Source organism: Balaenoptera borealis (genome assembly GCF_965194805.1).
Source record: "Balaenoptera borealis genome assembly, chromosome: 16".
In the NCBI taxonomy this organism is placed as follows: Eukaryota; Metazoa; Chordata; class Mammalia; order Artiodactyla; family Balaenopteridae; genus Balaenoptera; species Balaenoptera borealis.
Window position 1 is genome coordinate 54,351,982 of NC_138872.1, and position 26,093 is coordinate 54,378,074.

Here is a 26,093-nt window from a genome sequence, read left to right on the forward strand (position 1 = left end):
AGAGTGTAGGAGGGAGGATGAGAGGGGGAGGTAGGGGGTAGAGAGAAGGAGAGCAAAAGGGAGTGAGAGGGATGGATGGGGACAGAGAGTGAGTCAGAAATTTAGTCATCCACTGCCCTGAAGGAAAGGGGGAGATTTGCTCTGGCCATGGTGCTGAAGTACAGGTCCAGCTTCGAAGGATTGGAAAGCAGGGAGCCAGCCAGCAAGAAAAGGGGTATGTGGCTAGGGTTATCAGGGTTTATGTAGTGATAAAGCCTAGGAGGAAGAGAGACAATAGTTAGGAGAGAGAGAGAGAGAGAGAGAGAGATTAATCCTACCTAGGTGTAGATGAGGGGTAAGATGCCACAGGTCCATGGTAGGGAGATAACACATATCTTTTTTGCAAGTGTTCATTCCCTCAGGATCATTAAATTTTGTCTGTGTATGTATGAATATGTGTGCTTGTGCGTGCATGTGTGTAAGAACAGTGGTAATTATTACTGTATGAATTCTACTCAGCATTGGAGGCATTGCTTGGAAACTGATTTTACTCATGCTCATAAAATAGTACAGTGGCATAGCTGGGATGCAAACACAGGTAGCCTTACCTGCTGGGACTCTTGCTGAGTGTTGTCAGCAATGTGGGAGGAAAGATGAAAGCCACTTCTGTTCTGTCTTAGGAGACTCTTTTCTTAGCCCAAGGGATGGGGAATTTCCTCCTCTATCTGGTTAATCAAGGGTGTCTTCCAAACTACATGGTTGGTATTTGGTCTTCTCAGGTATAATCTTCTGGAGGTGACCAGGGGTTTGCCGTCTACCTTCTGTGCCTCACATGGACCTTCCAGGGACCTCTCTGCCTTCCATCAAGCCAGGGCTTTCCATGCAGGAAGGTAAGATGTTGGGCAGGTGACTTCATTGTGGCTAAGAGCTCAGGCTCACAAGACAGACATACCTGGCTTCAAACCTTATTTCCATCACTCACTGTGGTCTTGGGTGAGCTTTCTTCACCTCTTGTTTTTTTACTAGCATGGATATGCAGGCTTCTGGGTGTCAAGTGGTGTTTGAACTAAGGATGAGACTTGCTAGTGTTAAACCTGGAATGATTACAGAACACATTGTGGTCCTTGCTGGTTCTAAACAGTCAAGTCAGCCTGATCTTACAGTGATCACCAGAAAGTTCTGGGAGGTGGTGTCACTGAAAGGTTAAGAGCATGGGCTCAAGGCAGATAATGGAGATGCAAGTTTCAGCTCTCTCCTTCAGCTTCCTCACCTATGAAATGGTGATAGTATTAATAATAATAATAATAACAATAATAATCACCTCAATGGGCTGTAGTGAGGATTTAATTAGTTAACATACATAAAGTGTTTAGAACAGTGCCCGAGACATAGTAAGGTCTCAGGAACATCAGCAATTATTATCTTGCTGATATTATTACCATAGCTCTTATCAGCTGGATGGCATGTGGAAGTAACTTGTACTCTCTGTCCTCAGTCTCCTTATCTAAAAAAGGGGGCTGTTGATAATAAGTGCTTCATAGAGTTAATGTGAAAAAGAAATGAGATGGTTCACATTAGTGCCTTGTGCAGTGGAGGCATCCAGACAATGACATTTCCTCTTTTCTCCTATCCTTGGTCATATTCAAGATCAAAGTATATTAAATATTGAAGTGAATGCACAGTTTGGTTGTTCTTGCCTTGGGGGCTCAAGGAACCCTTTGTGATTTTGAATTCAGAATCTTTCTCTGAGAAAAAGGGAAACACACACATGTAATCTCAGTGGGTTCAGTAGTGCATGAGCTATTATGGGTTTTTATCCCATGGCCCACAGAAACTCATTTTAATCTCCCCTTCACACAATGCATTACATAAGAGTTTTCTGGAAAAAAAAGTGACACACAGAAATGAGCCGTTAAACATCAAGATGGTGATGGTGAGATGTTGAGAGTCCTAGGGCCACAGAGGGCTTGGCTTTGGTTCTGTCCAGAAGCTCTGAGCTCAGGGCCTCTGCCTGCCCCAGGACTCACTGTGCTCACTCCCACTGCTGTCCCACGACCCTGTCTGGGCCGCTCATGACTCAAGATGAGGGTGCTGGGGATGGGGCTGCTTCCCTCCTCTCCCAGGGCTGTCTCTCGTGAGCACAGGCCGTGTGGGCGCTGCCTTTGACGCTCTCTTCTCTAAACTCTGCAATTTATGGTACAGTCGTGCCAGAGAAAAGGCAGGAATTTGTCTTTGTTCTAAGTGTTGTATGTGTATTAAAAGGCTCTTGCAGCAATCAGCACCTCATGGCAGAAAACAGTGGGACGCAGTGTGTACCCACTTAGTAAGAACAAGAGGAGGGGAGATTTGGATAATCAAGACAAATATCCACGTGCCCAGGATGCCTGTAGGGAGGGCTGGCAGGAATGGTTTATATAAACGCTGATGTCTGGTGTTTGCGTTCTCATCCTGGCGGATGCCTGCTCACCAGTTTGGTTCAGAGGTGAGGAGGGAAAAATTTGGGTGCTGGGGGCTTAGACGAGACCCTCAGAAATGCTGTGTGTGAACTGCTCAAGTAGATGAAGAGTTGGATTGTGATGATCCTTGGGAGGAGGGGAAGAAAAACACGGGATTCCAGTCACATCCCAGAATTAAAGGTGAGATGTGACAAAGGCAAAAAGTGACGTTTTTGAACCTGGAATCTGGTGACTTGTTGGACTGTCATTTGCACCTTGATAATATAAAACATTTAACAAAAAAATTAAAGTTAAGAATAAACCACCAGCAAGATTATGCCCTCATAGTTGGGCTGATGGAAAGCTCATTGATGGCCCTGATAGGAACTATGAGTCCTTGTGTAATTATAGGTGCAGGACACACAGGTACATGTGCATTCCAAATGAAGTAGAAGCCGAGAGATTCTGAGCAAAGATGCACAGTGACCTGGGGTACAGTGTGGGGGAGAAAATTACCTAACCCCAGTGACTGCTGATGGAAGTAAGATGGGATTTATGGGATTCTCAGGAATGCTGCAGAACAGCACAAATCCTGACTTTTCAGTTCAGTACATTGGGGGTCCTGGCTGACATTGGGGGTCATGGCTAGCATTGGGGGGTCCATTGGGGGTCCATACAGGCAATGGACATGCTGTGGGTGATGTGTAGTTGGCACCAGGAGACACATGGCTTGTGGGTCAGTTGCCTGAAGAAGTTATGGGTTTGGAGGGGTCAATACCCCTGTTGGGATTTCTCACTGGAGAGGAAACAGCAATTCCTTGGGATCAGGGGTCTGTCCTTATGGGAGGATCAGTGCCCAGACAACCTGGATGGATGGGAGCTTGGGGAGAGTGTTTGTCTCATCTTGATGGAGCCCTGTCCCTCAGCTAAAAACCTAAGGCAGGTGTTAGTGGGAAGAGGGTGGTCCCAACCACTGGATTCCTCCCTACACCTCCCCGATAGCTAGATATTTGCGAGAAGGATTTCAGCAGGGAAGCAATGGGGTTCACGTTCCTCATGCCCCAATTTATGACCAGCTTAAGATGTCAGACGCACAGCTTCTCGTGGCTGACCTGGCTCCAGTGTGGGATGCTGCTGTCCCCCCGGCCCTTGCTCTGACTTCCTGACTTTGGCTGTCGGTCTCATCCTTATTCAGTCTCCCTCCTTCTCTCCACCACTGCATCTGGAAGCCTCAGGGCCTGCCAACTTCAGGGCCAGACTTGCCTTCCCTGTAAGAAAAGCACATGAGTTAACGATTTTATTAAATGCACTTTTTAAAAAAAATTTTCTCCCCTCTACTTATTTATTTATTTATTTTCTTTTTTGGCCATGCTGTGCAGCTTGTGGGATCTTAGTTCCCTGACCAGGGATTGAACCCCGGCCCCGGCAGTGAAAGCGCTGAGCCCTAATCACTGGACCGCCAGGGAATTCCCAATAAATACACTTTCTTTTTGAGCCCTTATTATATGTTAGGCTAAGAACTTTATATACAGAATTCTGTTCACTTCTTACAATAATCCACAAGGTACTATTACACTCATTTTACAGGTGAGAAAACTGAAGCTCCTAAAGGTCTGTTTTCCTGCCTGAGGTTGTGTGGTTAAGAGTAAAACCAGAACCCCACTGACCTCTGCCCCCACAGCCCCAGCTGTGCTAACCTGCTCTCTAAGCCCTACCGTGGACGGGTGAGAATTCAGGTACCTTTGGGACCTGCCAAAGGATGGGGTTCAGCTTTGCAGCGGATGTTGTTGGTGCCCTTGCCCCCATCCCTTGCCCTCACCATTTCTGCACATGCTGACTTGCCTTTGCCTGAGGCTCTCTATGGCCACCAATACCCACTTTGCCAGAATCACACGGGAATTAGGACCCTCCAGGGAGTAACTGCCAGTCAAGAATGAGTGAATACCCAGCTTCCGCACCCCTAGTTGGGATAACTCTGAGGTGCACCATCTACACTTTCTCCCAGTTGGATAAGCTCTATGTCCACAGTGGTAACTTGGCTGCCAACAAACCCCTTATAAGCTGCCGTCCCTGCTCCATCTCATGTCCTCAATCATGAGTTTCCTGGAATCACCTCCAAAATAGACTACTTTCATTTAAATCCTTGTGTTGGAATCTGCTTTTCCAGGCTCTCTTTGGGATCAGGTGCATCTTTTTTGTGGGTGTGTGGGTTAGGATGGCAATCCAAAGACCCCACCAATGCAGAGGGCGTATATCTTCTTTCAAACAGTCCATAAGCTCTTTCACAGTTTCCATCACTGTAGCTTGTTGTTTTATTACTTGTTTATTTTATATCTGAGAGGCCTCCCAAACAATTTACAGACCTTTTCCCAGGTGAGAGTAAAAGGGCTTACCTTTGTTCTGGCCTTTGCCCCACCTTGACCATCAGATCTAGTCAAACTGCTGGGAAGGTGAGGAATGGTCCCGGGGGATCTAGCCCAACTGGCTTAGTAAACTCATGTCCTTTCTTTTGATGTCAGGCGCCTATGACCTTTTGATTGTCTCTAATTTTCCTGCCTAGTTTCAAGAAAATAGGGTTGACACCATGACCTTGGGCTGGGCTTGGGGCATGGGGACCGAAACCCTGAATTATACTTTCGTTTTTTTTTTTAAACCCAGGGGGTCACTGAGCTTGATGTTGACCCCATGTCGATTTTATTATTTATTTATTTATTTATTTATGGCTGTGTTGGGTCTTCGTTTCTGTGCGAGGGCTTTTTCTCTAGTTGTGGCAAGTGGGGGCCACTCTTCATCGCGGTGCGCGGGCCTCTCACTATCGCAGCCTCTCTTGTTGTGGAGCACAGGCTCCAGACGCGCAGGCTCAGTAGTTGTGGCTCACGGGCCCAGTTGCTCCGCGGCATGTGAGATCCCCCCAGACCAGGGCTCGAACCCGTGTCCCCTGCACTAGCAGGCAGATTCTCAACCACTGCGCCACCAGGGAAGCCCCTACTTTCTTCCTAGAGACGTCAGACTGTTTTGTGGTTAAGAGCACAGCCTGGACATCCTGGGTTTGAATCCCAGCTCTGCCACTGTGTTAATAACCACTGGATGGGTTTGGGGACCCACTGGGCCCACTGTGAGACGGTGGAGCTAAAACTACACTGATCATCTGACCCACATAAGCCCTACTCTGACTGGTGGACCCCAATGATGTTTTGGGTCTCCTGGAATTAGTGTCAGTTCAGAGCCTGTGTTCAGTGATCCTGGAAATGTCTGATTTTTCCCCTTTTTCGCAATGCAGTCACTGATAAAAGGCATGGGTCCCTTTGGGGAAAGCTGGGAGAAAGAATAAGAGCATACGTTTTTGGCAGTGTATCAAGGTCCTTCCTCAAGGGGACCCAGCCTCCCTGGGTCTGTAAACTGGTCATGTCTGGGAATTGATTGAGGGGTCCTGACTATCTGTTTTTTTTTTTTTTTTTTACATCTTTATCAGTGTATAATTGCTTTACAATGGTGTGTTAGTTTCTGCTGTATAATAAAGTGAATCAGCTATACCTATACATATATCCCCATATCCTCTCCCTCTTGCGCCTCCCTCCCACCCTCCCTCCCACCCCTCTAGATGGTCACAAAGCACGGAGCTAACCTCCCTGTGCTATGTGGCTGCTTTCCACTAGCTATCTATTTTACATTTGGTAGTGTATATATGTCCATGCCACTCTCTCACTTCGTCCCAGCTTACCCTTCCCCCTCTCTGTGTCCTCAAGTCCATTCTCTATGTCTGCACCTTTATTCCTGTACTGCCCCTAAGTTCTTCAGACCCATTTTTTTTTTTTTAGATTCCATATATATGTGTTAGCGTACGGTATTTGTTTTTCTCTTTCTGACTTACTTCACTCTGTATGACAGACTCTAGGTCCATCCACCTCACTACAAATAACTCAATTTCCTTTCTTTTTATAGCTGAGTAATATTCCATTGTATATATGTGCCACATCATCATTTTCCATTCATCTGTTGATGGACACTTAGGTTGCTTCCATGTCCTGGCTATTGTAAATAGTGCTGCAATGAACATTGTGGTACATGTCTCTTTTTGAATTATGGTTTTCTCAGAGTATATGCCCAGTAGTGGGATTGCTGGGTCATATGGTAGTTCTATTTTTAGTTTTTTAAGGAACCTCCATACTGTTCTCTATAGTGGCTGTGTCAGTTTACATTCCCAGCAACAGTTCAGGAGGGTTCCCTTTTCTCCACACCCTCTCCAGCATTTATTGTTTGTAGATTTTTTGATGATGGCCATTCTGACCGGTGTGAGGTGATACCTCATTGTAGTTTTGATTTGCATTTCTCTAATGATTAGTGATGTTGAGCATCCTTTCATGTGTTTGTTGGCCATCTGTATATCTTCTTAGGAGAAATGTCTACTTAGGTCTTCTGTGGTTTTTTGGATTGGGTTGTTTGTTTTTTTGATATTGAGCTGCATGAGCTACTTGTGTATTTTGGAGATTAATCCTTTGTCAGTTGCTTCATTTGAAAATATTTTCTCCCATTCTGGGGGTTGTCTTTTCGTCTTGTTTATGGTTTCCTTTGCTGTGCAAAAGCTTTTAAGCTTCATCAGGTCCCATTTGTTTATTTTTGGTTTTTTTTCCATTTCTCTAGGAGGTGGGTCAAAAAGGATCTTGCTGTGATTTATGTCATAGAGTGTTCTGCCTATGTTTTCCTCTAAGAGTTTGATAGTGTCTGGCCTTACATTTATGTCTATAATCCATTTTGAGTTTATTTTTGTGTATGGTGTTAGGGAGTGTTCTAATTTCATTCTTTTACATGTAACTGTCCAGTTTTCCCAGCACCACTTATTGAAGAGGCTGTCTTTTCTCCATTGTATATTCTTGCCTCCTTTATCAAATATAAGGTGACCATATATGTGTGGGTTTATCTCTGGGCTTTCTATCCTGTTCCATTGATCTATATTTCTGTTTTTGTGCCAGTACCATACTGTCTTGATTACTGTAGCTTTGTAGTATTGTCTGAAATCAGGGAGCCTGATTCCTCCAGCTCCGTTTTTCTTTCTCAAGATTGCTTTTGCTATTTGGGGTCTTTTGTGTTTCCATACAAATTGTGAAATCTTTTGTTCTAGTTCTGTGAAAAATGCCATTGGTAGTTTGATAGGGATTGCATTGAATCTGTAAATTGCTTTGAGTAGTATAGGCATTTTCACAATGTTGATTCTTCCAATCCAAGAACATGGTATATCTCTCCATCTGTTTGTATTATCTTTAATTTCTTTCATCAGTGTCTTACAGTTTTCTGCATACAGGTCTTTTGTCTCCTTAGGTAGGTTTATTCCTAGGTATTTAATTCTTTTTGTTGCAGTGGAAAATGGGAGTGTTTTCTTAATTTCTCTTTTAGATTTTTTATCATTAGTGTATAGGAATGCAAGAGATTTCTGTGCATTAATTTTGTATCCTGCTACTTTACCAAATTCATTGATTAGCTCTAGTAGTTTTCTGGTAGCGTCTTTAGGATTCTCTATGTAGAGTAACATGGCATCTTCAAACAGTGACAGCTTTACTTCTTCCTTTCCGATTTGGATTCCTTTTATTTCTTTTTCTTCTCTGACTGCTGTGTCTAAAACTTCCAAAACTATGTTGAATAATAGTGGTGAGAGTGGACAACCTTGTTCCTGATCTTAGTGGAAATGGTTTCAGTTTTTCACCATTGAGAACGATATTGGCTGTGGGTTTGTCATATGTGGCCTTTATTATGTTGAGGAAAGTTCCCTCTATGCCTGCTTTCTGGAGGGTTTTTATCCTAAATGGGTGTTGAATTTTGTCAAAAGTTTTTTTTCTGCATCTATTGAGATGATCATATGGTTTTTCTCCTTCAATTTGTTAATATGGTTTATCACATTGATTGATTCGCGTATATTGAAGAATCCTTGCATTCCTGGGATAAACCCCATTTGATCATGCTGTATAATCCTTTTAACGTGCTGTTGGATTCTGTTTGCTAGTATTTTGTTGAGGATTTTTGCACCTATGTTCATCAGTGTTATTGGCCTGTAGTTTTCTTTCTTTGTGACATCTATGTTTGGTTTTGGTATCAGAGTGATGGTGGCCTCGTAGAATGAGTTTGGGAGTGTTCCTCCCTCTGCTATATTTTGGAAGAGTTTGAGAAGGATAGGTGTTAGCTCTTCTCTAAATGTTTGATAGAATTCGCCTGTGAAACCATCTGGGCCTGGGCTTTTGTTTGCTGGAAGATTTTTAATCAGAGTTTCAATTTCAGTGCTTGTGATTGGTCTGTTTATATTTTCTATTTCTTCCTGGTTCAGTCTCAGAAGTTTGTGCTTTTCTAAGAATCTGTCCATTTCTTCCTGATTGTCCATTTTATTGGCATATAGTTGCTTGTAGTAATCTCTCATGATCCTTTGTATTTCTGCAGTGTCAGTTGTTACTTCTTCTTTTTCATTTCTAATTCTATTGATTTGTGTCTTCTCCCTACTTTTCTTGATGAGTCTGGCTAATGGTTTATCAATTTTGTTTATCTTTTCAAAGAACCAGCTTTTAGTTTTATTGATCTTTGCTATCGTTTCCTTCATTTCTTTTTCATTTATTTCTGATCTGATCTTTATGATTTCTTTCCTTCTGCTAACTTTGGAGTTTTTTTGTTCTTCTTTCTCTTATTGCTTTAGGTGTAGCGTTAAGTTGTTTATTTGAGATGTTTCTTGTTTCTTGAGGTAGGATTGTATTGCTATAAACTTCCCTCTTAGAACTGCTTTTGCTGCATCCCATAGGTTTTGGGTCATTGTGTTTTCATTGTCATTTCTTTCTAGGTATTTTTTGATTTCCTCTTTGATTTCTTTAGTGATCTCTTGGTTATTTAGTAGTGTATTGTTTAGCCTCCATGTGTTTGTATTTTTTACAGATTTTTTTTCCTGTAATTGATATCTAGTCTCATAGCGTTGTGGTTGGAAAAGATACTTGATACAATTTCAGTTTTCTTAAATTTACCAAGTCTTGATTTGTGACCCAAGATATGATCTATCCTGGAGAATGTTCCATGAGCACTTGAGAAGAAAGTGTATTCTGTTGTTTTGGGTTGGATTGTCCTATAAATATCAGTTAAGTCCATCTTGTTTCATGTATTATTTAAAGCTTGTGTTTCGTTATTTATGTTCATTTTGCATGATCTGTCCATTGGCGAAAGTAGTGTGTTAAAGTCCCCTACTATGATTGTGTTACTGTCAATTTCCCCTTTTATGGCTGTTAGCATTTGCCTTATGCATTGAGGTGCTCCTATGTTGGGTGCATAAATATTTACAATTGTTATATCTTCTTCTTGGATTGATCCCTTGATCATTATGTAGTGTCCTTCTTTGTCTCTCGTCATAGTCTTTATTTTAAAGTCTATTTTGTCTGATATGAGAATTGCTACTCCAGCTTTCTTTTGATTTCCATTTGTATGGAATATCTTTTTCCATCCCCTCACTTTCAATCTATATGTGTCCCTAGGTCTGAAGTGGGTCTCTTGTAGACAGCACATATACGGGTCTTGTTTTTGTATCCATTCAGCCAGTCTATGTCTTTTGGTTGGAGCATTTAATCCATTTACATTTAAGGTAGTTATCGATATGTATGTTCCTATTACCATGTTCATAATTGTTTTGGGATTGTCATTGTAGGTCTTTTCCTTCTCTTGTGTTTTCTGCCTAGAGAAGTTCCTTTAGCATTTGTTGTAAAGCTGGTTTGGTGGTGCTGAATTCTCTTAGGTTTTGCTTGTCTCTAAAGCTTTTAATTTCTCCGTCAAATCTGAATGAGATCCTTGCTGGGTAGAGCAATCTTGGTTGTAGGTTTTTCCCTTTCATCACTTTAAATATGTCCTGCCACTCCCTTCTGGCTTGCAGAATTTCTGCTGAAAGATCAGCTGTTAACCTTATGGGGATTCCCTTGTATATTATTTGTTGTTTTTCCCTTGCTGCTTTTAATATTTTTTCTTTGTATTTAATTTTTGATAGTTTGATTAATATGTGTCTTGGTGTGTTTCTCCTTGGATTGTCCTGTGGATTTATTTATGGGACTCTCTGCACTTCCTGGACTTGATTGACTATTTCCTTTCCCATGTTAGGGAAATTTTCAACTATAATCTCTTCAAATATTTTCTCAGTCCCTTTCTTTTTCTCTTCTCCTTCTGGGACCCCTATAATTCGAATGGTGGTGTGTTTAATGTTGTCCCAGAGGTCTCTGAGACTGTCCTCAATTCTTTTCATTCTTTTTTCTTTAACCTGCTCTGCAGTAGTTATTTCCACTATTTTATCTTCCAGGTCATTTATCCGTTCTTCTGCCTCAGTTTTTCTGCTACTGATCCCTTCTAGAGAATTTTTAATTTCATTTATTGTGTTGTTCATCATTGTTTGTTTGCTCTTTAGTTCTTTTAGGTCCTTGTTAAACATTTCTTGTATTTTCTCCATTCTATTTCCAAGATTTTGGATCATCTTTACTATCATTACTCTGAATTCTTTTTCAGGTAGACTGCCTATTTCCTCTTCATTTATTTGGTCTGGTGGGTTTTTACCTTGCTCCTTCGTCTGCTGTGTGTTTCTCTGTCTTCTCATTTTGCTTAACTTACGGTGTTTGGGGTCTCCTTTTCCTAGGTTTCAGGTTCCCGGTTTTTTTGGTGTCTGCCCCCAATGGGTAAGGTTGGTTCAGTGGGTTGTGTAGGCTTCCTGGTGGAGGGCACTGGTGCCTGTGTTCTGGTGGATGAGGCTGGATGCTGTCTTTCTGGTGGGCGGGACCATGTCCAGTGGTGTGCTTTGGGGTGTCTGTGAATTTAGTATGATTTTAGGCAACCTCTCTGCTAATGGGTGGGGTTGTGTTCCTGTCTTGCTAATTGTTTGGCATGGGGTGTCCAGCACTGGAGCTTGCTGGTCATTGAGTGGAGCTGGGTCTTAGCCTTGGATGGAGATCTCTGGGAGAGCTCTCGCTAATTGATATTACATAGGGCCGGAAGGTCTCTGGTGGTCCCATGTCCTGAACTCGGCTCTCCCACCTCATAGGCTCAGGCCTGACACCCAGCCGGAGCACCAAGACCCTGTCAGCCACACGGCTCATCTGCTGGTGCCTGGCAACGTGCTCCAGGTGCTGAAAATGGTGCCATCTGTGAGGTTGCTCGCAGGCCTGCGTGAGATGCCTGCCATTGTTTCCGCCGAGAGCCCCTGACCATCTGTTTTTATAATTCAAGTTAGAGTTTTGTTCACTTGACCTAGAACTCTTTTGGTTATACAGATCAAGTAAGAATTCAATATGCTTGCCATCTATTTCATTTCTAGGAACACTGTGCTGAACTGGCCACTGCTACAGTTCTGTGTGAGTTGGACTTTTCTGACTTCTGCTTTGACTCTGCCCATGACCTTGGTGGTTGAGAGCCACCACTTGACCTCTGCCACCCTGGGATCCAGCGACCGCCCCCCACCCCCCCACTGCATTTAGGTTTCCCAATTCAGTGGCAGCAGTTCTCGCCATAGGGTGCCTTGGACACATTGCTTGCCTTCTTTATGCCGCTGTCTCCTCCTCTGTATAGTGGGGATAATAACAGGGTTTTATTTGTGCTGGAACAGAGGGAAGAGATGGAGAAGAGAGGAAGGGACTGAAGCAAGAGGGGAACATGTAGGATGCAGAGAACCCTGGGCAGGAGCAGATCCATTTACTCATCCAACAAATGTTTCCTGAGCACCTACTGTGTGCCACCCACCATGATAGCTTTTAAGGATAAAATCACAAACAAGGCAGAGGCAGCAACTGCCTGCTGGGGCTTAGCGGCAGAAAAAATTTAACAAGCAATTGCAGCATGGTCTCAGCTCTTGGTTGGGGAAGCTCAGGACATATAGGAGCCTGGCGCTCATTGAGGCTTCCCTGTACACTGGGTATAACCCTTAAATGTCCAGAATTTACCTCCTGGCTCAACTCATCACACAGCCGAGGAGGGAGCCCCATCTTGGTACTTAGGGCATGTATGGGGCACACTCAGAATTATCAACCCATCACTCCAAAGTAGTTCTCAATGTCTCCTCCCTTTGTCCATTTGCACTGCTGCTGTGCTGAGTCCCTGCAGTGGTCCTCTATCTGGTCCTTTCCTGCATGCCTGGTCCCCGACACCCTCTCCACCCACCACACCACTCTCCACTCACGCACACTGCTGCAGCCCCACAGGCTTCTTGCCTCCCTCTCAGCCTCTGGGCTTTTGCGTGTGCTGTTCCCTCTGCCTGAACACCCTTCACCTGGCTGAGAACTACTCATCTTGTACACCTCCATTCAGTGTTCACTTCCTCTGCCTTTCTCCCAGCCCCAGACCTTCTGAGGCTCTTCTGTTTTAGGTTCCTGCATCCCCAGCACATTCCTCTGCAGCCCTTTGCCCCGTTGGCAATGTCAGTCAATCATCGCCTTCCCCCCCAGGCGCTGGGTTCCACCGGGCAGAGACAATGCCTGCCATGGTCACCATTGTAACCCCCTCCCGCATTGCCATGCCTGGTTCATAGCGATGCTCAATAAACATCCTTGATAGCTAAGCACAGCTTCTAAAGATGGTGCCTTTGTATTAAGCACATCATTCTCCAGGCCGAATTCTCCTTGTGTTTTGAGCAGCTTCTGTTTTCCAGCCACATCCAAACCATTCAAGATGCAGAACAGTACTGAGGGACCAGGGTGTCCATCCTCGCAGGACGTTGGAGAAGTGGACGTCTGCTTGTCCCTACTCCCCTCCCTTCCTTGGTCAGGGAGACCGTCTGTGTGTGAGCTGCGGGCCAGGATTTGCCTGAGCGGGCCTCTTCCACGCGTGCCCGCGGTGCACGCGAGCAGCCAGCAGGTGGCGGCAGAGAGACAGGAGTGGTCCACAGAAGAGCCCAGCTCAGAGCCGAGCCGCGCGAACCCACCGAGCCCGCGCTCAGAAGCCAGATCTCCCACCGACAGGCCGCTGGTTTCGGAAGGCTGCTGGGTCCTTCCTCTCTCCCAAGTGCAGGCAGAGCCCCCCTGGAGCTATGGCCAGCCCTTCCGGCAGCCCCGAGGACACGGGCAAGCTCAGAGGCAGGGATGGCCGGCAGAGGCGGGAGGAGGAGGATGCCCCTCCGGAGGAGAAGAGGTTGAGGCTGGGGCTGGAAGGAGGAAGCGCAGCGAAGGAGGAAGGAGAAGACGCGCCACGACTGGGCAGGGAAGAGACCGGCATCCAGACAGGTGTTGAAGACAGAGGTGTAAGTGAGCGGGGGGCGCAGGAGGGACGGGGGCTGGGGGGTGGGCAGGGATGCTCCCCGTCGGCGGTCAGGTCTAAGTTGATAATTGGGCAGCAACTCCTGCGGGCGGGCGGGCGCGGTGTGACAGCTTGTGGGGACCTCCTGAGAAACTAGATGCTCCGTCGTTGGTGGCAACTCCCTTCTTGTTTATGTAGGATCGACTTGCTGATTCTCCCACGACGTCGTCGCTGGCTGGGAGACCCGCGGGCTCTGTGGTTGTCCAAAAAGGGAGGGGGAGCTCTGTGTCCTGGGGGCGTCCTGAAGGGAAAGGAGGCGGGGGTTTACTCTGAGCAGCCCTCACTCTGCACACCCCATCCTGGGCAGAGCTGTTTTAGGCGTCTCTCTGGGACTTTGCTGGTTGCCTTCCATCTGGTAAGGGGCTTGGGTGGGAAGTACCGGGCACAGGCTCTGCAAACCCTGCCCTGTCAGCGTGTGTGCCGGCGGCAGCTCACCAAGCTCCTCACCTGCCCCTCGTCTTCCTGTCACTGCTCGCCAGGCTGGCTGGGCAGGGAGAGTTGAGAGAGAAGGCAGGTGGCTTCCAACCCTGAAGTCACTCTTCTCTCCCCATCCCTCCAGAGAAGGACAGTGAAGCAAAGTTCTGTGCATCCCCCCAGGTGCCGCCTAGCTCTGGTCCCCGCTAGCCGAGGGTACGTGTGCGGGTGATTTGTAGCATATGTGCGTGGGTATGTGAGTCACCAGGTGTGTGTGGGATGGAGCTCCGTGGCCAGCTTGACCTCCCTGGCCACTGCTTTCTGCTTCCTCTTCTGAATCTTCCAGTTGTGACCTGGCTGACCTTACATTTGGGGGTCACAAGTGTCTGGAGAACAGATGAGGGCTGGCTGGACAGCTGTCCCCGTGGTGAGGGCTGCCACCTTGAGAGTTTTAAATTGATAATGGGTTTGACCTTTTTGTTTCTTCCAAACGTTTTTATTCTTGACCATTTGCTTGGCTGAGCTCGTCTTAAAAATTTGATTTGTGACTAGTGAGCCCCACAAGGGAGAGGTCCCCTTGTTTCTCCTGAATTCACGCAGGCGGCAGCAGCCTGCCTCGCGTTCACTAGGCTGCATCAAAGCCCGGCTGACTCCCAGGCGCTGCTTCAGAGCCCTCACCTACCCGTGGCTGTGGTTGTTCAGATCATGGGCCACCTGGACACCAGAACCAGGAGAATTTCTCTCTGAGATGCCAGGAGAAGGATAATATTTATGGAAGGTTTATTGGGACACATCGTGGAAAGAGTGGGAAGGGATTTGTCGCAGTGTGGTGAGAGGAGAGGTCCCAGGTCTGAGACACAATTATGTGGGCCGTGCAATGCTGTGAAACTTCCACTGTCAGAAGCCCTCCCCTCCTCCTGTCACCTCCCTCTTTTACGTGGAACTTTGCCAAAGACCAGGACACCAGAATGGAATGAAGTGACTAAGTGCAGTGGGATGCTTAGGAATGTGGGTTTGGAGCTAGTCTACTCGGGTGTGAATCCTGGTTGTGGCCCTCCTAAACTGGGTGACCGGGGGCAAGTGACTTAACCTCTCTGAGCGTTAGTGTTCTCAGTGGTGCAAAGGACATGTCAATAGGCCCTGTTTCATGGGGTTATTGTTCCTGAGGTTAAGTGAAGGTTATCCATAGAAAGCACTTAGCATTGCACCTGGTGTGTAGTATGTGCTCAATGAATGTGATTTAGTGCTGAAATTCTCTCTGTGCACCTTGCTTGCAGCCATGTTTGGTTCTGGGAGTTCATTACAAGAGATAAGGATCTTAGGCAAGACTCTCCATGGTAAATGCCTTTTGGAGGTTAAAGGATTTATGTGCAGAGGATGACATTTTTAAAAGGCAGAAACCCCACTAAACTTTTTGGTTCATGAAGGGAAGTGGGGATACCATGGTTTGAAGGGTTATGTCATAACTGGACAGAAATCGTCCTTGTTTTCTGAAACTGAATATGATTCTCTCCTTTTGGGACACCTGGATCTTCTGGGGACAGTGGCTCCTCACGGAGCTGGTGTCTTGGTTTTCAAGTTTAAAGGCTGGCCAAAGCACAGGCTGCCCGGAATGCCCACCAGACAGATTTCTTTTTTTTAGTTTCTATAGGAATATTCTCTTTAAAGAACCTAGAAGCAGTTTCAGGCTGGTGCCAGGAGCAGCAGCTATTTCTTTAAGGAGGAGAGCCATTTCTTCATTCACAGACCACGTTCAGATGCATCAAGAAAAACAATGCTTCTTCATGGGATTTTGTCTGTGTAGACCATTAGCTTGGCTGAAATGTCAAAATCATCTTTGTTCTTTAGTAGCAGATTATTTTTGGATGTAGATCATTTTGGGCTTTTCTCTGCAGAAGCTGCATGGGCAATACCTCCGTGTCCATGTTGTATCTAGATGTTTTTAAGGATAAAATACCCTTTCCCATTACTGTATCCAGTGCTCTGGATGGTTGAGGTTTACATGTGACTGGTTGTCCCTCAGAGTGGCTCCTGGGCTCGGGCCTTGTCTTTAAGCAGAGTGTTGCTTCCTCTTCTGGCTGCTAGGGGATGCTTTTAGGAGCTAAACTGGAGCCCCAGGATGCCGCTCAGCACCCGAGTCCTGCTGGATGTGCGGTGGAAGGAGGGTGTGTGACTAGTGAGGGCTGACCCTCCACCGGGGATCAGAAGTTTTACAGTCTTTTTGCCCCCTCCAGGACCGGTGATGCTGAGAGGGTATTGAAGAACTGGTCCTCCCAGAGCCTTTATTGATTCCTTTAGAGAGACCCCAGGGTGAATCTGACCCACAGCTCTTCCTGGAAGGAGAGAAAAGTCTTTCCTGTAGGTAATTGGTTATCAACCTCAGGTGTTTGTTCAGCTTTTCCCAAGATCAGGCAGCTTGGCATAGATTTCTGAGTTGTTGCTGAGCAGAGTTGAGCTTTCAAGGGTAATAACTCATCGGAATCCCCGAAATCCCCTGATGGACTCTCCACTCAAGAGTCCCTGGGGTTGAGACTAGAGCAGAAGGTTGTTGTCAGCATGGGGCTCCCTGTAGGGGTGAATCCAGACTGTAGGTCTTTCCCCTTCTTGCTGGTGATGGTCTGCACCTGGATATCTCAACTTTGGCACTGTTGATATCTGGGGCCAGATCATTCTCTGTTATGGGCAGCTGTCCTGTGTATTGTAGGGATGCTTAGCATCATCCCCGGCCCCCACCCACTAGATACCTGTAGCATGGATACCCTACCCCCAGTTGCGACAACCCAAAGGGTCCTCAGACGTTGCCTGTGGTAGCAGGAGCAGGCAGTCAAAATCACCTTGGCTTAGAGCCACGAGTCTACACTTGCAAAAAATATTTCAGAGTGTGGGTGTTGAGTTTGGGTCTCTGCTGTACCACTTATGAGCTATGTGGCCTTGGGAAGTTTATACAACCTCCAGGGGCCTCAATTTCCTCATCTATAAAATGGAGATAATCTCAGTGACAGGTTATGTATGCATTCAATAAAACAACAAGATAATAAATAGAAAATGCTTGGAATAGCATTTAGACACAGAAAAAGCACAAAACAAATGGTCATCTCCGTTTTTAATTATTTGGGTGAATCAGACTCCGTCCTCCATCCCCTTATCCATTGGTGACATGTAACGGGGGACACTGTCCACCTAAACCTCAGATTGGATTCGGGTAGCACCTCAGCTTTCTGCATGGAACTCATTGACATCCCCCAATTTCCTCCTTGGTTCTGGGGGTGCAGGATTCCAGGGAGCAGGGGTGTGGGTAGGCAGGCCAGATGGCAGGAGGGGTTCACTTCCACAGTGGAGAGTTCCAAAGCTGACTGCCAAGACAGGGCGTTTGGACCAACATCTGGGTTTCAGGATTCCCGTTTGAGCACAGTGGGACTCCACAGGGTGGAAGCTCTCTCTGCTGAGATATAGATATTTCCCTGGTAACGATCTCTCAAGCTGACATGAAGACATGGCCACCCACTGGAGCGCGGTGTGTCTGCCACAGCTCTTCTGTAATTTATGAGGCAAGCATCTGTGGAATGCTGTGCTGGAGAGGGAAATGGCAGGAGGTTTCCTCGTCCTCCAGGGCCCAAGAGTGGGGTGCAGGATGGTGGAGGGTCCTTGGAGGAGGAAGAAGCATGGAGGGTATTCCTTTCAGCAGGAACAGAGAGGCACAGGCTGCATACTGGACAGTTCAGACCCCTCAGCCCCTGGGGAGGTGGCTGCCTTTGTGTCTGGAGTAGTTTTAGCTGTGTTGCCCTTGGCTTTAATCATTTCAGAAATATTTAACCCCAGTGCTAGCAAACCGGAGCTTGATTTGGGCTTCTCAGCTGGAAAGAGTTGGACTGCAAGCCAGTGTCTTCCTAATTTAAAAAATTTCAGCAAGATGGTCATTGTCCCTTTGGGTCCTCTAGAACATGACTTGGAACTCAGGGAACACGAGGGAGACCATTTTGGGGGCTGGGACAGGAGTCTTTGCCAAGGATGCTTGTGGCCTGGATGATGGCGGTGGTGGTGGTGGTGGCGGTGGAGTTGTGTACCTGAATTGAGGACCTTGAGTTGTGTACCTTATGAGATACATTTCAAAGGATTTAGGATCTATTGGGTATTGGGTATGAGCAAGATGCAGAGTCAAGTCGACCTCCAGAAAGGCAGGGAAGACCATAAATTTGATTCTGGACTCTGGCTGACGTTGCTCTGAGACCCAGGTGGCAACATCTAACGGATAAATCGGTCGGGGATGGAGATTCAGACTTGAGGGTCATCAGTGTTGATGGTAGTTGAGGCCAAGAGGACACCCGAGATTGACTGGGGAAAGAAGAGGAGTGGCAAGAGAAGGGGCTTTACTATAAGCCTGGGAAGTCTTAATGATGAGAGGAGAAGAATCCATGAGAAAGGTTGGAGGACCAGCAGGCAGAGAATGTGTGGCTCCACAGACAGGAGAGGGAGAAAGACAGGGGTCATTTGTGTTGAAGAGAGCCCATTGGATTTGGCTCTTGCTGGAATTTTAATAGAGGCCAACTGGGGGGTGGAGTACAAAGATTCACCCTAAGTCTGGACACTCTAGCACCCAACTACAGTGTGTGCAATGAAACAAAGGACACTCCATGGTCTTGACACTCTTGCAAAACTATAGTTCGTGTGTGTGTGACTCCAAAGCCTCTGTCCTCTTAAAACACTCAGCTGTCACTTTTCCATGCTACCTTGGAAAAGGACCCAGCCTTGGTGGAGAGCCCTGCCCTGGCTGTGTTCCTCGGCACAAGATGATGTCATGGGGAGACCCTCACCTCTCTACATTGGGGGCCACTTGCCTTTTTCATTCCTTCTCCAAGTGTTTGAGCAGCTCCTATGGTGCCAGGTGCCAGGCTAGGTGCTCTTCTACAGGATGGATCAGTCCCTGTTCTCCTGGAAACCCTACTCTAGTGGAGGAGACAGATTCTGGTCCATGGGCCTAAGCCACCCCCCACCTGTGTTTGTAAATAAAGTTTTATTGACACACAGCCACACCCATTTATGTGCATATTGTCTGTGGCCACTTTCCTGCTGCAGTGGGAGAATTGAATAGTTGGAGCATAGACTGTATTGCCCACAAAGCTGAAAACATTTACACTGAGAATCTCAGGTGCAGGGTTTTGCACCCCCATGGTGTCCCATGGGGGCATGAGTACAGCGGCCCTTGAAATGCACACAGTTCTGAGCTGGGTTTGCTACAAGTACCCACCTTGTGGGACCCCAGAGGAGACGGAGTCAGCTCCCCCACTCTCAACTTTTTGGGTCTTTGGTGTCAGGCGAAGAACTGAGATTCTGAGTGGGCTTTCCTTATCCCTGTGGCCGGGCACCAGGCTAGTGCTGTCTGACTTTTGGATGGGGGCGAGAAAGGAGGGAGGGAATGGTGACTTGGTGGCCCCCTCCTAAGCCTCTCTCTAAGATTGGTCCCCAGTGAGTGTTCAGGGTCCCACTTTGCACAGCTGCCAAAATCTGGTGAGGTCAACCTTCTTGGCGCTGTGACTCTGGGGTACAGAGCCTCCAAATCACTAAGAAGAGAGAGAAAAGAACGGTGTTTTTTTTGCAAGCACAAGAACTTGGGTTATTGAAATTAACATTTACCCCAAAGTTTTATAATGTCTGGGCATGCATATTTAAGCATCTGCTTCAAAATCTCTCACTAATAAGCAGATGGTGCATTTAATTCCCCCTTTTTTTGTTCTCTGAGCAATACACGGCTTCCTGCACTGCGTTCCTTGCAGGCAAACTGCACATGGAGGTGACAGTACTTCTGACCATCAGCACAGATCCCCCGAGAGGCCACTGAGAGCCCTGTATTTGTGGGGCTGTTGTGAGGAGGAGCTGGCCTTTTCCCTTATCAGCTCCAGCGGGAAGTTGTCAGGTTACTCACAAGTCCACAAGGCTCCTGCCTTTGCTTTTCCAGAGAGTCTCAGCTGCATCTGAACCCTAGACCTCACTGGCCAGAGAGCCAGTGTCCCGGGCAGGGTGCAGTCTGAAGGGGGAGGGGGCCTGGGAAAAGCTGCAGGGGAGGAACTCCAAAGAGTGGGTAGAGGCAAACAGGCAGAGAGAAGAGCCGGCATGCAGAAGCAAGGACCTTGAAGCCACAAAGGAGAAAGGTGGATTTCCAAAAACAGAGAGAAGAGTAGACACTATTAACGTGCTCCAAGTGTGTCTGGGTTTTGTGAATTTTGCTTGTTTCCTTCCCCCTGGCTCGTCTCACTGTGTTCCAGGGTGTCATAGAAACAGGCTCTCAGGGGCTCTGTGCAGCTCCTGGTTCTGAGGGTCTTTGGGGAACGAAGGGGCTGCCCAGTGGGTTCCCTTGGCTCTGTGGCCCCTCCTGCCTGGTCCCTCCACCCTTGACTGTGTGCGGACCCGCCTTGCCTTGCCTGTCAGACCTCCTTCTGGGAGAAACCTGGGCAGGGCTTGTGTCTTTGCTGTGGGGCTGTGTCTTGTGTCTCTGCATATGGAAGACTTTGTGACTTGGAAACATGTTGGCTTAAATTGGAAGGCGTGTGATGCCTGCGAGGGAAAATCTACTGCCCTTTTCATTTTTCGTTTTGATTCCGTGTTCTGTGTTGTCCTGATGGAGTGGTAAGCCCTGGCCTCTAGGAATGGGGCTGGATGAAAGCATCTACATGGTCTGAGTATAATTCCTTGGCTTTTGTTCTGCTTATTAGCAATACACATTATTATTTGCTCATTGTAAAGAATTTTAGCAATACAAGTATATATAAAACAAAAAGCAAACAACTCTTTTATCTGCCTCTCTTCAGCCTTGCTTCCCAGAGGTGACACCAGGAGGGGAGGGGTTGACATATACCCTTCCACACCTTTCTCTTTGTATTCAAGCATATATAGTTGCACATAAATAGTTTAATCTTTTTAAAATAAAAATGGGATAATGCTCCATTTACTGTCTGGAAAAGCTTCCTTTTCACTCAGTGATGTGTCTTTGGCATCATCTCATGGTGAAACCTGGGCTCCACCTTGCTCGTAAGGCAGTTATTCTGCTGTGTGGATGCACTGTAATTTATTTGGCCGACCCTAGATTGATGGGTCTTTGAATGGTTCCTGCTTCCTCCCTGTTGCAGATGGCGTTGTGATGAATATCCTGGCACACATTGCTTGGGGTTCTGTGCCTGTGCTTCTCTAGTAAGTGTCTAGGGCCAGGATATCCAGGGGCAGAGGGGGATCTGTGCTGAATTTGCATCCTGGTTAAATATCTCCCTGCCTCCCCAGCCCCACAAGACTCACACGTACCATCCTCTATAGGGGTCACCCTCTGAAGCCTGAAGGGCACTGGTCAGATGGCATTGGCCGCCTCACTTCCACCGGGGTCAGTCTACACCCTGCTGCCCCTGGGGGCCCAGCAATCTCACCAGCTCCTCCTGGCAGGACCTGGCTTCTGACTGTGGCAGGTGGCCTCACCCGAGGGAAAGTTCACTTTCCCAAACATTCTTGGTTATGTTACTGCAAGTTCCAAGGTTGGCATGTGCCTCCTTTAGACCTTGCTGCTTCCCACCTGTGTGCCCTTGAGCAAGCCATTTCAGCTCTCTGATCTCAGTTTCCTCAAATGTAAAATGGGGATAATACAACAATGAAGGCTGCCTCCTTGGCTGTTGGGAGGATTCAAGGAAATGACCACCACTTCTGCGATGTTTGGCTTGTTGTGCATGTTCAGCCAGTGCTGGGCAGGTCATTGCTGAGTTTTCGGCATGCTGGTCTGTGGCTTTACCAGGGGTATGTTTTTTGTGTCGAGTCCAATGCCAGGCCCTTAGTAGCTGCTCAGTAAACACTTAGTGAGTGATTGGCAGGGACGGAGATTGGGGCGGAGGCAGCGGGAGCAGACGAAAGGCAACGGGCTCATTAGTGAGCCCCCAGCTAGTGGGCTCCAAGATGAACCTCCGTCCTCAGAGCCCCTTGCCCCTTGCTATACTTGCCAAGCACACAGGGCTCTGCTGTGTCTTCCAGGCCAGAGCCCAGGCAGGTGCCGGTCAGTGTCCTGGTGCATCAGGGCACCTCCAGCCCCAGCTTGGTCCTGGATGCCAAGTGGCCCCAAGGTGGCCGGGACTCTGCTGGTTCTGAGCCCAGACACAGAAGACAGGGAAGTGGGGGGGGGCAGCACCCACAATTTGACCCTTTCTTTCCCCTTTGCTTTGGACCCTGTGAGGCACGTGGGCTTGTATGTGTGCATGTACTTGTGTGTGCCTGTATGTTGGTGTTCTTGTTTGTGTGTGACCTTCTCTGTGAGTTTCCAAGTCTTGGGTTGTTTGTGCCAGATTACATGCAGGAGGTCCAGTTAAACTTGACTTTCAAATTAACATTTTTTTTTAAATAAGTGTATCCCAAAGCAATATTTGGGACATACTTACACTAAAAAATAATTCGTTGTTTATCTGAAATTCAAGTTTGAACGGCATCCTGTCTTTTTACTTGCTACGTCTGGCAATCCTGTGGGGGGTTGTGGGTATGTGTTGGTGTATCTCCACATGAGGGACTGTCTGTAGGCACCAGGATAGGGATGGAATGGGAAGACCGTCCAGGGCCACTTAGTGGCCCAAAGTCTGTGGGGTTGGATGCTCTGGTCCCTGGGCCTGGGCAGTGCTCCCCAGCACCTGCCTCCACCTGCCACCTCCATTGGTTTCTCTCCCATCCCTCTCTAAACACAGGGCAAAAGCTGCCCCATCCACCCTCGTTTGGAACACAGCCGTCCAGCCAGACGAGATGCAAACAGCGTGCCAGATGGCTGCAAAGCTTTCCCCAGCTCCCTCTGGAAGGGGCCTGCAGATGAAATGGATGCCCTCATCTGCACGGCTCCCCCTTCCAGAAAAGCCGGGCCGACAGACACTCCTCCTTCCTGGCAATTAAACTGCCCCGTGTTTTGCCAAACAAATAAAGCCCTTCATTTCCACCATAAACTTGTTCACACGCGCGGGCTGATTGATCCACCAGTGTGCCTGATTCATCAGCTCTCTCGCTGGGTGGGGTGAGAGGCTCTTCTCTCAGGCCCCAGTGAAGAGCTGCCTAATTTCCATCTGAAAGACTCGGTAGAAACCAACCACAGCATTGGAAGAAAGCTGCCTCTTCCCCCTTGGCAGGTTCCTCGTTTTTCTTGACATTTGACTGTGATTGAGGGGGCATTTGCATCCGGCTGGCTGGGGGCTGTCAAGGAGGATGTTGGACTTGGCCTCTGAGTCCACTGCAGCCCTTCATGGGAAAAGCCAGGAAGGAAACTTGTCCTGTGTTACTGTTAAGTCTTTTACTGAACTCGTTATAGACAAGGTCTCTGTTTCCTTGCAGCTCTTCTGTGAGGCAGGTGCTATGATCATCTGCACGCTCACTTGCTCTCTCTAGTGTCTTTCAAGCTCCTGTACACATGCTATGCTCTTTTCTGCCACAGGGACTTTGCACATCCTGCTCTCTCTGCCCGGAGAGCACTTTCCCTCCCCCCTTCACATGGTAAACATCTCATCTGCCAGCTGAGTCACCACTGCCTCAGGGCAGCCTGGCCACACTAAGTCACAGCAACTCCTGTTACCTGTTCTTATAGCACCAGCTGTCTCTCTGTTTAGATTTGGCCCAACTAGAGATAACTGTTTCTTTGGGCATGACTCTTTGATGAATATCTGCCTCCTTCTACACTACGATGACCATGAGGGTAGGGGCCATGCTTGTTCTTGATTCCCACTGTGTTTCTGGTGTTTAGCATACGTCCAGGTAGAATTTGATTAATGAATGAGGCATACCCATTTTACAGATGAAAAAACTGAGGCTCAGGAAAATTACACAATTTGCCTGGTGTTATGCAGTCACTCAGAGGTGGGGCTGGATTTGAACCCACCTGGTTGGTCTCTGGGTTCATGCTATTAATGTGGTAACTCTCCAACTGCAGAAGTGAGAGAGATTATGCAGGACATGTGTTGCCAGAATCCCAGGCGTCCTCTAGAAGGTGATGTAGGAACATATCTGCCTATGGACCTTTTTACCGTTGCATAGAATGCCCCATTAGGCATTGCATAGAATGCCCCATCTTTCTGTCTTACCCTTAGCAAAGGCCTTTGTAATATTTGAAGAGCAGTTGTCGGTGTGGGAGGATGGAGCCTATATCATATTTGGATCTCATGGTCTGCCATGGCCCCCTGATCTTCTTTAGCTTCAGTTATGCAAAATCCACACTGTCTCTTTTGGTAGATGTTCAGTTTCTTTTCCCCCTTCAAGTTTGCTTAAAACTTGATTCCACAACTGAGGCCTGCTCCCTAGCCCCATCCCTTACCCAGGTTGACTTGGATTTTGTCAACAACTACTCCAGCCTTTGGTGAAGGCCAGATTGAAGGAAAGCCTTAGAAAAGAGATGTGTGAAGAAAGTGAAGCTACCTGATGGGTGGGCAGTCACTAGGGTCAATCCAAAGGCTGGAAGAAGGGCTGACTTGGAGAACTGGAGGAGTCTCAGGGCTGAGGGTCAGGTCCAGGTTGACTAAAGGGGCTGAGTCTGCCGGGGTGAACTTCGAGTATTTAATAAACCCCTCCTTCTCCTCATGGGTGGGGAATAATTGATGAGACTGCTAAATTTGATGGGGATTAAAGATCCTTTGGTGGAATTTACCTAGAATGCCAACAGTGTGACACCGCCAAGGCATTGATTATTGATTGCCCAGCTGTCATCAGTTCATCAGCCTTCAGTTCTAGCCGTAATTTACATTAATTATCAATGCAAGTTTTTACTTTCCTAGTCAATAAGAGGAGTGTTCAGAGAGCAGTGACCAAGGCTGGGCACTACCCAAAATGATGTGTATTTCCTGGGCAAGCTTCTTGCCTGCTCAGCCACAGGTGGAAATGCATCCTAAATAACTCATTTGGTTCTTTAGAGGGCTCTGAATAAATGGCAAACAGCTCAAGTCCATTCCTCTACCCATCCATCTACCCACCCACCCATCCATCTACCCACCCACCCATCCATCCATCCACCCATCCACCCATCCACCCATCCACCCAACACTCCCCACCCTCCCTCCATCCATTCATCCACCCAATGCTCCCAACTCTTCCTCCATCCATCCATCCATCCATCCATCCATCCATCCATCCATCCACCCATCCACCCATCCACCCAACCCTCCCTCCCTCCTTCCCTCCATTCCTCCATCCATCCGTCTGCTTGTACCTGTGTTCATTTATTCAGTAAAGACTCATTAACCACCTAGTAGATTCTGGGAAGGCACCTACTCTAGTGGCTGAGAACACAGGCTAAACCTGGGCTCAAACCGAGTTCCACCACCTCCTAACTAACTCCTTAGGCAAATTACATAGTCTCTCTGTGGCTCAGTTTTCTCATCTGACAATTGGCTATTAATAACTCCTACTGTTGCAGGTATAGTGAGGATTAAATAAGGTGCCACATAAAAAGTGCATCATCCACACTCAATAGATATTAGGTTTTACCATTTATTCTTAATCTTTGTAGGTGCTTCAGCTAACATGGTGAGCATAGGGAAGACATGTATTTGAATAGGAGAAGGCCAGACAGTTATGGGGGGGGCCTGGACCAATCTTGGTGGCTCAGAGAAATGTTCCTTGAGGAACTGCTGTGTCAGCTGAGACTTGCAGGGTGGGTACCAGTTAGCACCTGGAGATCCCAAGACAGGGTGTGGTCAAGTAACCAGGGCCTGGCGGGGTTGGGTCCTGGTCCCCACTGGCAGAGTTGAGTGACCCAGCCTTTTTGTCCCCTCTGCCAAAAGTCCACCAGATCTGGGAGTGGCTCTGTTGGGAGGGGGCTGGCCATGATGGTTGGCCTTTACCCTTCATCACACTCCCTGTGTGGCATCTGGAAAGCCTGTGCCTCAGTCTTCTGTCTGGGGAGTGGGGTTAGGAATACCAAGCCTGCTTCCCTCCCAGGACTGTTAGGAGGATAAATGAGATGGTAAGTGAGGGCCCTTTGAAAATGAAAACATTCTGTTTGAA

At 47.3% G+C, this 26,093-nt stretch overlaps 1 protein-coding gene across 22 annotated transcripts in view; it reads left to right on the plus strand.

Annotated features, from left to right (window-relative positions):
* The first annotated feature begins 833 nt into the window (after nt 1–833).
* RBFOX1 (RNA binding fox-1 homolog 1) overlaps nt 834–26,093 on the plus strand; it is a 2,204,510-nt gene continuing 2,179,250 nt past the window's right edge. For 3 of the 22 annotated variants that reach the window (XM_082362244.1, XM_082362247.1, XM_082362249.1), the window contains exon 1: nt 7,579–13,635. In XM_082362244.1, coding sequence (XP_082218370.1) covers nt 13,426–13,635 — 210 coding nt within the window. In that variant the 5' untranslated portion in view covers nt 7,579–13,425. Of the gene's footprint in view, nt 870–7,557; nt 13,636–26,093 lie in introns of those variants that run through there. The other 19 variants (XM_082362251.1, XM_082362252.1, XM_082362248.1 and 16 more) reach the window with 16 other exon arrangements.